The sequence below is a fragment of the Nicotiana attenuata genome, unplaced genomic scaffold (genome assembly GCF_001879085.1).
Source record: "Nicotiana attenuata strain UT unplaced genomic scaffold, NIATTr2, whole genome shotgun sequence".
Taxonomy (NCBI): domain Eukaryota; kingdom Viridiplantae; phylum Streptophyta; class Magnoliopsida; order Solanales; family Solanaceae; genus Nicotiana; species Nicotiana attenuata.
The window spans coordinates 115,076-128,243 of NW_017672094.1; the positions used below are offsets into that span (position 1 = coordinate 115,076).

At 39.1% G+C, this 13,168-nt stretch overlaps 1 protein-coding gene across 3 annotated transcripts in view; it reads right to left on the minus strand.

Moving 5' to 3' along the window:
• Window positions 1–999: 999 nt before the first annotated feature.
• Window positions 1,000–13,168, minus strand: part of LOC109211772 (TATA-binding protein-associated factor BTAF1) — a 42,317-nt gene continuing 30,148 nt past the window's right edge. For all 3 annotated transcript variants that reach the window (XM_019375344.1, XM_019375345.1, XM_019375346.1), the window contains 15 exons: window positions 12,567–12,992; window positions 11,977–12,420; window positions 11,757–11,876; window positions 11,200–11,682; window positions 9,292–9,830; window positions 7,488–7,980; window positions 7,330–7,398; window positions 6,464–6,568; window positions 6,157–6,381; window positions 5,832–6,092; window positions 5,702–5,751; window positions 4,594–4,703; window positions 4,439–4,521; window positions 1,691–1,900; window positions 1,000–1,546 (listed from right to left, as the gene is read on the minus strand). In XM_019375344.1, coding sequence (XP_019230889.1) covers window positions 1,376–1,546; window positions 1,691–1,900; window positions 4,439–4,521; window positions 4,594–4,703; window positions 5,702–5,751; window positions 5,832–6,092; window positions 6,157–6,381; window positions 6,464–6,568; window positions 7,330–7,398; window positions 7,488–7,980; window positions 9,292–9,830; window positions 11,200–11,682; window positions 11,757–11,876; window positions 11,977–12,420; window positions 12,567–12,992 — 3,789 coding nt within the window. In that variant the 3' untranslated portion in view covers window positions 1,000–1,375. The remainder of the gene's footprint in view (window positions 1,547–1,690; window positions 1,901–4,438; window positions 4,522–4,593; window positions 4,704–5,701; window positions 5,752–5,831; window positions 6,093–6,156; window positions 6,382–6,463; window positions 6,569–7,329; window positions 7,399–7,487; window positions 7,981–9,291; window positions 9,831–11,199; window positions 11,683–11,756; window positions 11,877–11,976; window positions 12,421–12,566; window positions 12,993–13,168) is intronic.

The window sequence follows — 13,168 nt, forward strand, 5'->3', positions numbered from 1 at the left end:
CTACGATACTGTCCCACATATTTGACAAATAAAATCAACCTAACAAATTAATAATGATCGACCAGTTATAATAGAATTAAATCTTCGAAAATGTCTAAGCAATGATAGAAAGCTCTTTACCACTTATGAAAAAGTCGAAAAATATATCTCTTACAATGAATGGCCAACATATTGTACTCACAAAACGATCACCTAATGGACAAATTGAATCTTCGTAAAAATGAAAAAATGAAACGGCGCAGGTGAGCTGACTGCAATAGAGATGGAGGAAGCTTGGGGAACTGATATCTGCTAGCTATGAAGCAAAATCAGAGCTCAATCAAGCAAGAAATTTGGACGGAAACATTGCTATGGCACGCCGGAAGCAGGAGATTTATGGAGGGAACTGACTTGATTTCTTTTCATTGTTTTGGCAAAATATAGTAATTTATATTTTCGGTCAAATTGTCTTATTCAAGACTTTGGGGGTGAGTAAATAAACCTTTTTCACTTTGCTAATCCTAATTCTCCTTGACCTTAAAAATGGGTCACTTAGCAAAGAATAATAACTAACGGGTCAGTTCACCAACTGAGCTTGTATGACTGCATAAAATCATATACTAACCGACTATTAATAGCTGATAATAACTAACCTACGAATTACTTTTACTGCCCAGGTGATTCATTTCAACTGCTATATTCCTGCCTCGCATAGAGCTCAATCCAAATCTCTTTGAAGTTTTAATCCAGTTCTACACCTTGAAACAGATTGACCAAACTTTCCAACTCATGGTCAGCTACACCTAAACGAAAGGAGAGTGATCGATGGGGAGAAGGAAGTGTACTTACATGACCTACGGAACTTGCTTGAAAATGTTCTACTTGAATAAAACATTAACATTAAAATATTTGAAAATAATCAACCATGCAGTCAGTTGAAACAGAAATCGCAAAATGTTGGAGAAAGGAGCAAGCATTCGAAAACGAGATTGACAGAAAAATAGAAGAAAGCACGGGTCATAACTTCATAATGAAACCGATATTCATCTCGAATGCATTAAATTTAGAAAAGCTAAATGTATGTACATCATCCAATTTACAATATCTCAGCTATCCTAACGGGGGGCATCATCAGCACCATCCCACAACTGTGCTCCGCTATAAACTATTCTATGTTAATGGAGTCCCAAGAATATAATTGCCTGTCTAGAATTATCACGAGAAGAAAATGAAACAAAATAAAGAGGGAAAAGGGAACTACCTCTAATCGACAAAATTTTGGGCTGACTCAAAGAATGTACACTTTGTACATGGAATGCAGAGCTGCATCTCATCCCCTCCCTGCTCTGCATATTCCAATCTAATGTATGCAGAAGCATGCAAGGAGCTCAGATAATTAACCATTAAGCTTTGCTAAGAACTGGCTCAGGTTATACTCTTCCGTGTATTGTGATTGATCCCACAGCTCCTCCAATCCTCCAAGAATGGCTTTTAATCCCTTCCCGCTACGTGGCAAGATTGAGTCCACATCAGATTTTTCATCGGTTCTTCTGGATCTACTGGCCCCCTGAGAATAACCAGCATTTGTAAGTTGTCGAGTCCCACATTGGTTGAGGATCCATTTCTTAACACAATTTAAACAGAAAACATGCATCTCAAATACTAAAAATATCAAGAGAGACTACAGATCCAAAGCTGAAAGTTAAATCACCTTTTTGCTTTCGGCCGAAGTAAATAGATCAAGTAACTGGTCTGTATTCATCGTTTTCAGACTTGCATTCTCTGCATTGATTACCGCATTGGCAACTGACACTTTAAACCTTTGGAGACTCATTACTTTTTCTTCCAACGTTCCTCGCATAATGAGACGATGAACATTTACAACTTTTCGCTGGCCCAACCTGTGAGCTCTGTCCATAGCCTACAAAAGGATATAAAGAAGTTATCCTGCCTTTCTATATCATCTTGAGCAAGCAGGACATGAGAAGATTCAACAAGAATGGTTGACTAAATTCAAATCAGCAGAACACCAACTACTGCAATATCAATACAACACATCAAACGGCCCAACACAGATAGGTATTATCTGCAGGAAGTAAATCAAATAACAACAACAACGACGACCCAGTAAAATCCTACTAGTGGGGTCTAGGGAGGGCAGTGTGTACGCAGACCTTACCCCTACCCCGAGGGGGTAGAGAGGGTGTTTCCGAAAGATCCGCGGCTCAAGAAGACAAAAAGAGACAATATCAGTACCACCAACAGAAATCAAAGGAAAAATAGCAACATCATGAAAGCCAGAAGATAGATGCAAAGCAAACACGATAGCCAGTAAATAGACCCGGCACTATGAAAAACGAAAGAGTAGTAAGACACAACATTGCCACTAGCTGTCTCAGACAAAAACCCTACCAGACTAGCCTCACAAAGGTACGAAGAAAGGGAAGACTCAACTACCTCCTAACCTACAACCCTAATACTCGACCTCCACAGCTAGGGACGGCAAATGGGGCGGGGCGGGGCGGGGCGGGGCGGGCGAAGCATTGCCCTGCCACAAATTTAACCCGCCCTGCCCCGCCCCATTGAACAGTTTTTTTCTTTTTCAACCTGCCCTGCCCCGCCCCGCCCTGTTTAGCTCCTTGTTTCTTTCTTGCTTTTTTTTTTTTTAAGTTTAGGACTGTAAATTACTAGTTGACTCATCTCAAAATTACGCTACTGTCATTTTTACTTAGAATGAGAAACGATAGTAGACTTAATTAGCTCCTTTTTTGTTTCAAACAAACACCACAGGACTGTCAGTTTTACTTAATGAAAGGGTCAATTTATGCCTGGACTTTGAATTAGTCTTTCTTCTCAAAATTATGCTACTGTAATTTGTATTTAGAATAAGAAGCACATCATTTTTTTCCAGCTTCGATTTCTTTCTCATTTACTATTTGTTATTTAAACTCGATGAATTAACCAGATATTACGCTTTAGTAACATGTCGTCTTGATTACGAAACATTAGGAAAGAAAGAATAATTTTTAAAACTATTTAAATGGGAAGACCAGTATGATTAATCCTTTCAGTTAATACTCATAAGTGAACACATTTCGGCAACTAATTAATTATATGCTTTGCTAAAACGATTTGAAGCCTTTGTACAGAAATATGCGCACCCAAGTGAAGAATACTCCAGTTTGTTTGTTTGTGCTTGCAGCAAAAATCCAGCCCCTACACCTGCCCTGCCCCATTTATTATTTTCTAAAAATGTGTTTTGACCCGCCCCGCCCTGCCCTGCCCCGTTATGACTTTGCCCTGCCCTGCCCCGTTAAGGTTTTGCCCTGCCCCGCCCTGCCCCATTTGCCATCCCTATCCACAGCTTCCTATCAAGGGCCATGTTCTCGGAAATCTACAGCCTCGCCATGTCCTCCCTAATCACCTCTCCCTAATACTTCTTAGGCCGCCCTCTACCTCTTCTCGTGTCCTCCAAAGCCAACCGCTCACACCTCCTTAGCGGAGCATCAGGGCTTCTCCTATGTACGTGCCCGAACCATCTGAGCCTCGCTTCCCGCATCTTGTCATCAATGGAAGCCACACCCACCTTCTCCCGAATATCATCATTCCTAATCTTATCCATCCTAGTGTGTCCGCACATCCATCTCAACATCCTCATTCTGCTACTTTCATCTTCTGAATATATGAGTTCTTAACAGGCCAACACTCAACCCCATACATCATAGCCGGTCTAACCACCGCTTTATGCACAAAATAAATCAAAATACCCTAAATTATCCGTGCTGTCTCAAAATTTAGAATCAATAAGTACTAGATCCTCTAAAGTAACACCAAAAAGTTATCAGCGCCATATAAAACTAATTTTACAGTAACTACTTTAAACTTTAACAGGTGTTCTTTTAGTTTATCACTTTATTCAATTAATCTTGTTCTCAGTAAGTGTGATTCAAATTGGATGGTCAAGCAACAATATGCCCAGGATTTGGTAAATTTTTAAGCTTTTACGTATACTACCTAAGGCATTCTTCTGGCTTTGAAGTAGGGATATGGATGCATAGTCAAATAAACATGCCTCTTCATACTTTATCAGACTTAGTCCCGCCTACTAAGAAGCAGAACACCTAAATAAGTAAGAAGTTAAACAAACTCTGCCTCCCATCAATCATCCAGGGATATTGATGACAAATAAAGGGCTAAAAATTAAAGCAAGAGGCAAGAAACATATAACCTCTATAAAAGACTCCAAAGAACTTGTAGAGAGAGACTTCCCCCACCCCTACCCACCATGCAAATTCCCCTCCACCCCCTGCCCCCCAAAAACACACAGAGGGCAACTGATACCCAAAGATTATCAGTGCATTTTTACTTTAACAGGGCCAAAAATAAGCCAAAAAATTATGAGAATGGTTCTGGACCATATTCAAAAAAAAATCTGCAAGTTAAGACTAATTCTCTATACCTGGTGATCCCGCATTGGATTCCAGTCATGCTCCATAAACACAAGGGTATCAGCTGATGTCAGGTTCAAACCAAGCCCACCAACTGCAAGAAGTATTTGTACATGAGCACAGGTCTTCTACTCTAGAGAAACCATGCAAAAATGTAGAATCATACCATGTGTTGTAAGCAGCAAAACATCTATGGTAGGATCTGAATTGAAGGCTTTCACAATGTCAAAGCGTTTTTCCGGTTCAACCGATCCATCCAGCCTCAAGTAAGCAACACTGCTCAAAAAAGGAGTACAATCTCTTTAGCTACTGAATATCAAACCAAAGGAACAGGCTCAAGTACTTCAAGACAGCCTTCGATTAACATAGGTGCATTACTGGTCCTCTAACATCTGTTTTTTCCGGTTCTAAGGCTTTCGCATGTGCACAAGCAAAACTTTTTTTTTTTGGTTGAGAAGGTAACATTTGTTGCATATATATTAACTGTATCAAAACAGGTACAGCTATCCATAATTACAGGGGAAACTATTAATTGTGAAAGTTAAGATTTAGCATACGAAGTCCATTTATATCCCGAGACAATCTCAACCGTCCAAAATGATTGCAAATTAATAAGAAATTTCCAGGTGCGATACAAAGAAGTGGAGAAAAAATTGTGTATCCTAAAATTCTGGGGCTAGAAAACAGTTGAGAACATATACAACTCTCTTTATCCATACTTGTAGATGCAACATATTATGTAGCCTACAATTTGATATTTTCTGTTCAGAAATTTAGAGAATCGGTAGATTACAAGTTCCAAAAACTAATGTCAAACAAAGAGTAGCTCAATGCACTAAAATCAAAACCAGTTCTAAAAGGTGAAATGTGAAAAAAACTAAAGAATGAAAACCACAGCCTTCCCTCCCTTTTATGCCCCTTCCAAGATCATGCCTCCAGCTAAACAGGTCAAATTACTGTGCATTACAAGCATGGAGACTCCAAAAGGTATTTCCTATGTCTTGCTTTCTCAACAGACAAAGGTTTAGTCAAATCAAGACCGCCAGTATAAACTGCTGCAGAATTAATGGTTAACAACACACTAGCCCCTAATATCAAAAAACCTAATTATGACAACCAAGAGTTGACCCACAAGATAAACCAAGAAGTACAGATGCCTCAACCTCCATATAAAAGTCACAGATATGTCAATGGCAATGGAAATATAGGCAGGCTATATAGTTTACTTCAAAAGGAAGTTTGAAAATTAAAAAAAAAGAAAGAACTATCCTTACCTCTTCATATGAGTGTGAAACAGGTCTCTCTCAATGATATCCAAAAGGGCCTGCACAACTCAAGTTGAATTCCAGGCTAAGACAGGAACAGAATCACTCAAAATATAACTTGAGAAGCTAGAGGCATTACCTTATGCTGTGCAAATATCAGGACTCTGTGCTGTCCCACACAAATAGTGCCTTCAGAACCTGAGTCAACACCAATCCCACACTCCGAAAGGATCTCCTGCAAGGCGACTAATTTGGGAGAATGGTGAAGTTGATGGAGTTCTGAAACAATGTCAGAACCAGGAGGGAAGAGCTCTGACACAACAGATGAGAGTGATTCTGCAACTCTCTCCCCAAACACGAGCAAAGGATGACTACAAAGTTTAAGCAAGTACTGAATTGCCTGAAACAAGAGAGATATTAGACCACAACCACAAAAGAGATAATCATGACTATTCTCAACTTACCTGGAATACATGAGAAGATGCTTTTGGCAAATCATTCTTTTGGTTTGAATCTGATTCATTGTGCTTCACAATGCTGGAAATTTCTTGTCTCACATGTGAACCAGAAAATTGTTCGTAGAGTTTTAGCTGAACAGGACTCAGGTCACAGTACCTATCCTGAATAATTTTCTCTGGCAGATCAGATAAGACTTCATCTTTAGTCCGGCGAAGGAGAAAAGGCATCACCTGTCAAGGAAAACCTTTCAGTTTGATTCTAGATCAGCAGTGACAAGAACAGAGGGCCAGATGCAAGTAGAAATGAACCCACCTGCTTGTGCAATGCTTCCATAGCAAGCACACCTGCTTCAGCATCTTTCGCTGAACATTTGGGATCTCTGGCAGCTAGTAGCGGTTTACCATAGGAGGCATGAAACTGTCAAATTAACAATTTAAGTTAAGTGTCATATAACAACTTTTAAGTTTGTAACTAGCCAGCTCAGTTTCCCTAAGCATCCACATTAGATGCTGAAAGAAATTCATGATACCCACAATCAACATGAAAGGAAATTCCCACTTACAGTATCAAAACGAAAAGATTACGATGCTTCATATGATAACCATGTAAAACAGTTCTCGAGGAATAGCCTACTTGCAATGTAACTCATTTTCATTGGTTTACCCAAATTAAACCCTGTTTATCCAAGTCAGAAACATCACATATTTCAATAATTGTTGTCTGCACTCTGCTCCCTTACATATCATTTGCACTCCTAGGATAGTATGTTGCTATCAATAAATTAACTCTTCAAAGAGACGTAAATCAAGCTTCTAGAAGTGTCTGAAGAGGTTGACGTGACACGAGCGGTTAACATGAATGGAGCTTTCTCCCTGCCTAATTCAGACCCTTATGAATAAAGGGTCCTAAAAGACTAAAGCAATCGAAGCCATTTAATATCAATTCAATATCTTCTTCTGAAAGTAAAATCAATAATTTGAAGGGAAGAAGAGGGCAGGTTAGCTCGTGACCTGAAGGGGTGGAAAGAAGTATGACAGCTTCCCTGTGCATACCTCTCAACCCAAAGACAACTTTTAGGAAACAATAAGTCGGAACAAAATCACTCAATTATTAGGCACATTGAACAAACTAAGAATTACAAAAAGTGCAATTTTAACTTAGCAAATGGTGTAACTCACTTGTCTTTCAGTTCCAAGAAACCCTGGCATAAGGAAGTCAAAAAGTGACCACAGATCCAACACATTATTCTGCAATTTGAGACGGATTAACTGTTAAGCACCCATTGAACTGTTATAAATATTCAGTTCTGGCTGAATTGCTAACAATATTAACACACCTGTATCGGTGTTCCACTCAGAATGAGTCGGTGTTGTGCCTTCAAGTGTTTAACAGCAACTGTTATTTTCGACTTAGAATTCTTTATGATATGTCCCTCATCTAGAATGCAATAGTTCCAAAACAGCTGTCTAAGATAATCAACATCTTTGCGGATAACATCATATGATGTCACGATAACATTATGCTCACTAAACTGAGACCGTAGCGAAATGCGCTCTTGTGCAGAACCAACATACTGGAGGGTAGTAAGCAAAGAACCATCAATAAACTTCTCTATTTCATAAACCCAGTGGCCGACAAGGGTTGAGGGGCATATTATCAAGGATGGAGGTAGATCCTGGGAACTATTTAGAGCAATGTGCTCTGCTACATCAGAAGCCACAATTGCTGATGCTTGAAGGGTTTTACCAAGGCCCATGTCATCACATAAAATCCCGTGAAGATTAAAGCGCTTCAAAAATGCCAACCAGTTTATACCTTCTTGTTGGTACCTGAAAGCATAAGAGAAAAAATCTTAGACCAAAATACAAAGGCTCGTCATGTATAAACTGAAATCCCCTTTCTTTTTTCCCCCTCTTTTTTCAGTCTGGGTGAAGGGGGAATAGCTTAAAGAATAGTAAATGCATTTCAAATAAGGCACCAAGGTTAAATGACTGCCCGCAAGGAGACTAATAAAAATAAAGAGAAATCAAGCTGAAATAAGAAATCTCTTCTCCTCGGCTTGAGTTTGAGAGAAAAGAAGGAAGTCATCATTTTTATTTCCACTTGCACCAACAGGGGTCCAAGAAAAGCAATTTTCTTCCTCTTTATTTTCTTTTCAGAGGCAAACCAAACAAGAAAGATCAACAATGTTAAACCTTGTATTTCTTGCATTTCTTCCCTAGTTTCCATGCAGATGTAGGAGCAACAGTGACTAGAAACTAGCTGACATCACGTTTCCCAAAAGAATACATCTCGCATGACATAGTTATGCATTTCTGCAACCATGCAATTAAGCAGTTGTCTGGCCGTTTAGAAACAGATGGACTGTGGACAATATGAAGTAGAAGAAACTGTATAAGCACATATTTAAGAGTAATATGCTGTCCTTTCGTCAATTTTCCTCTTTATCTTTTAGCCTGGACTTTGTATGCTGGGCTGAAAACTTAGCAGATGGTCACTTACAATAGCATGTCTTAAGTGTACAAAAGAATTCCGAGCATGGTAAGCTTGCTACACAAAATGTCCAATTAGTTCTTTCCAGAGGGTAATTCAGGTAGCATGAATTATCTTGTCTTGGGCTCAATAGCTTAGTGAATATAAAAGCAGGTACAGAGAGACCATCTAGATGTGCTTGTGTTTCCAATAGTGTGGTTCATGTATACTTTCATGTGATTGCATCAATTCAACTACAGAAAGGATACGTCATTGGTAGATCCTATGACCCCCCCCCCCCCCCAAAAAAAAAAAACTCCTCATATTGTATGTTACCAATATTCATGCTCATGATATACTTTTAAACTAATTCTTTTGGCACATCCAAATGTCTAATCATCTCACAACAAGAAAATGCACCTTACAGCATGACGATAGATAGTCATTTTGGTCCCACCATCCCTTGTTATATGGACAGAGAGAAACTGAAACAAGGAAAAAAATGTAGGAGAAAGAGGAACGTAGGATGGGCCTATGTGATGGGAACACTGTGATTAAGGCAGCGAGAGACCGAGATATTAGTTTTAAAGAAAAAGTCAGCTCAGCACAGGGATGTAGGCATCACATGCAGACACTTGAGAGATAATAAGTGGATCTGGAGGAGTTACCTTCTCAATGTCACCTTTAGGTCAGTTGAGAGCTTGTAATCATCAATGTGAGAGTTGTCAACTAGCTGCTCCAAAAATTTAACATCTTCTTGACTTCGTGATAGGTGTTCGCTAAGACCAACAGGAGGAGAAACACCACGTGCTAATGGAAGTAGAGGCACAAGGGTGGCAAAACTATGTGTCACACTCTGTCTGACAGAATGATCTGAATCGCTCATACACCTCAGGAGGGGAACTACTAAAAGGGGAGCATAAGGAACCAGCTCGATACCGAGTCCTTGGACAAGCAAACTGACAAGCATGCCAGCTCCTTGTTTAGAATGTACAGATGTAATGTCACCTAACATAGGCACAACATTCTGAATTACAGAACCCATCACATCCAATGTCATTGACTTGGCCATGGTTGTAATACATCTAGATGCAGCTAATCTCACAGCAATATGTGAATGACGAACACATCTGAAGATGCACGGAAGAAGAGTGAGAAGTTTTGGTCTTAACGTCTCGTCCAGCATCGGTGCAATGGAACGGACCACCTGCCACTCAAAGGAAAAAAGAGTAAGAAGACAGACAATGCTGAAGCCAAGGAGTCATGGAAGCAAGAGAACATCCAACTGAATTAGAGCACTGAAACTAATCACGTCTTTCTGAATAATTTATGAAACAATAACAAGCAAAGTGGTGGAAAATGTTAGCTGTCATATACACTTCTGATGAATTTGTTTCTTGCTAAAACTTGCAGCTGCTGCTTCCGAGAGGAAACAAATATATAATGTCTTTGGTGCAGAATTCATTTGCAACTACGCCCCTAGCCAATATCAGTTAAGCAACAACACTTGTAAATTTGTTTTTGTAAGCATGTGATCAAACTGCTTCAGCTTAAGGGATAGACTAGTTACACCTCTGTTACTGTTCTCTGTACGAGCAACTTGCACTCGCTCCATCGCAAAAGTAATGACATGACTCAGTCTTAGCAAATGAAATAAGCAATTTTTCTGTAGATTCAAACATCTATCAATTTAAGTTTTTTAAAAACAGATAAAACTCAGGAGATATGTCAAAGGTACTAGCAAACATATAAAGGAACTTTGATCAGAGAAGAATTTTGGTGGTTGTTCAGATAGCAAGCAGGACAAACAAAGGAGGAAACACAGGCCTTCAAGGAACAGAGAATGTGTAAGAGCTTATTTTTAAGATAAGAACTCCATTCCTTCTTCAGTTGATGAAGTGGAATTAATAATTAGATCAGAATCAATGCAGAGGAACTAAAAACCTCCTAGAAATCCCAACCCAATGAATTTTTCTTACTTTGATTATTGAAGCTCAACATTCGTAACAAATTAGTACCACCCAAGAAGATACTTGTGAGGCATACCCATATTAATCTACTAAAAAGAGAAACTCCCAGAAGGAATTAGGGATTCAACTTTGTTTTGTGACAACCTAAAAAGCAATATCTGCTTTCTATAGGTATTAACATCAACAAAGGGTTGTTAATCTTTTCTTCACAAAGAGGAGGACTCATCATGGCATCATTACCTAACAGAATAAAGGGTAGCTTCACAAAGAGAGTCATTTCCTACTACAAAAGCAACAAAACATTACAGGTATCCCCTCTTGCCCTCGTGAAAGATCTCCCAATGTAGCAAATAAAAGAAAAAAAATAGAGCATGGTAGGTGGCTTCATTAGCACTTGTGCACCATTCAAGTGTAAGAACGAAACTTATGTATTTTATCCATAGCACCCAGAATGTCATATCAGCCACCCATCCACCAAGTGGATGACAACAACTTTCATGGAAAGCAATTTTGTACCAGATTTAGTCCCTTCTTGGTTGCATTTGCAATAAACGTGTAATAATCAAAAAGTGCAAGAAACGAAGAATTACGACCATTGAGACTGACCTGGATATTGTTAATCAAGTTCTGATAATCCTTAACCAACTCAATAGTTCGAGTAATAAGTTTTTCATCTTCTTCAGTCATGCCTTCAAGACTACAAGGCTTAAGAACTTCAACTAAGCAGTCCCACAGCTTAGGAAGCTTTTCAAACAAAGATCCACCCAATTTTTCACATAAGTACTTCAAGGCAAGTTCAGATCCACGTCTACTGATGAAGCCCTCAACCTTTAAACGATCTTCACCAGGGGAGAGCATATGAACTTTCGATTTGTGTCTATTACTGCTACTAACTGAGGATAGAAGATCTTGCTCTTCAATTATTTCGATAGAATTCAAAACTCCGGCTTGAGGTGTCTCACAAGGATCCATGCATGTCAAACTACAGAGGTTCTTAATTAACTTGTCATTTGGTCCAGGCTTCCGTCCCATACAACAATATATAAGTTCTGCAAGAGCCTCAGCCGCCTTACTTTGTAATATCTCCTCCTTCAAAAATGAACAATTATGACATGCAAATAGCAAGTGCTCTCTTTTCAGGAAATATCACATTGAACACTTACCTGTTCTCTCTTAATAGAAGCCATCAAAGGTAAAATAATTGGATTCAGTTTCACTGGAAGTTCATTCATCCAGACAACAGCAGCGGCCAGTAAAGAAGAGACGGTAATATGCAAATTATTCTGCGAGTTGTCAAAGGAAAAACTGGAATTTAGAAAATGATGTAATAAACTTATCCAGTTAATAAGACTCCAGGTTTAGAGATTCACCCCCAAAAGTTACCTGGACGCATTTCAAATACCCAGAAGTGGTTAAAAGCCTCTGTTTGAATGTTTCTAATTCGTCCAAGCTGTTCAGCTCGGCAGATTCCTCCCCCATAGAATTAATACTTAAGAATTGAAGTTTAGATGCAAAATTTATTGCATCATCGGCGCTAAGATTTTCTAGGTCAACCTGAATGGATGACAACAAATCTTTAAACATGCCAGCTGCCTCGGTCTCATGGTAGAGCTGACGAGCTTCATTGCGCATTTTATCATACGTTCTTGAGAGTTCAATATAAGGAAAAAGAGAATCTTTCGTCGGAAAAGCAGGGTTAATGCAGGCTAGCAAATCCATCAATTGGCTCCTAAAATTACTTGAGATGCCAGCAATAACCCCGTTCATATCCATGATGTTCCTGGTTTTCAGTTCTTTAAACCAAGAAATAAGCACCATTGAAGCTACCTGATTCACCATCAAAACTTCAGTTTAAATATGGCATATAGAAGGTATTCTCAAAAAAAAAAGTCATTCTCAAAAGATTGGCACATAGAAGGGGCAATATAAAGGAAATGAAGATCAATGCTAAACACTTGTTTAAGATTATGTACCTGGCGTTGAACTCCAGATAGAGAGGTAAGCGCCTTCCATAAGGGGTCAATAAAAAACTGCAAAGAACGTTCACGTAACCTAGCAGCTAAAATGCCCAAGACTGTGGCAGTAACGACACGTGTATACGTAACCGACATGTCAACATCAGCACCAACCACTATCTTTCCACTGCTGGCGGAAGCCTCTGTACTTTTCTCCAGCACAGTAGTGCCTTCACCTGAATCTGAGCATATGCTCTGAAGGGAATCGTTTTCTGGTTTCACAGCTCTCATCTTTGCAGCTGCTTTGAAGTGGCTTTTGCGGGGAAGAGCTACAGGCCAAAACATTTTTACAGTATCCAATGATGAACCATATGGAGTAGTTGCTAACTCCAACCAAGAAGGAAAATATGCCTTTGAAGCATCTTCCAAGTCTTCTACTGGGCACTAACAGCAATTGAAATAGATATCTCAAACATAAGAAGATGAAATAACTAAGAAACAATTTTCTCAGCTAACCACAAAATATTTGCTCAAGGTTAATGACTAAGAAACGGCAATCCTGTTTTTGAAAAGCCTATTTGGTCTCCATTATATAACATCTTTTTATAGTAAATAATTTA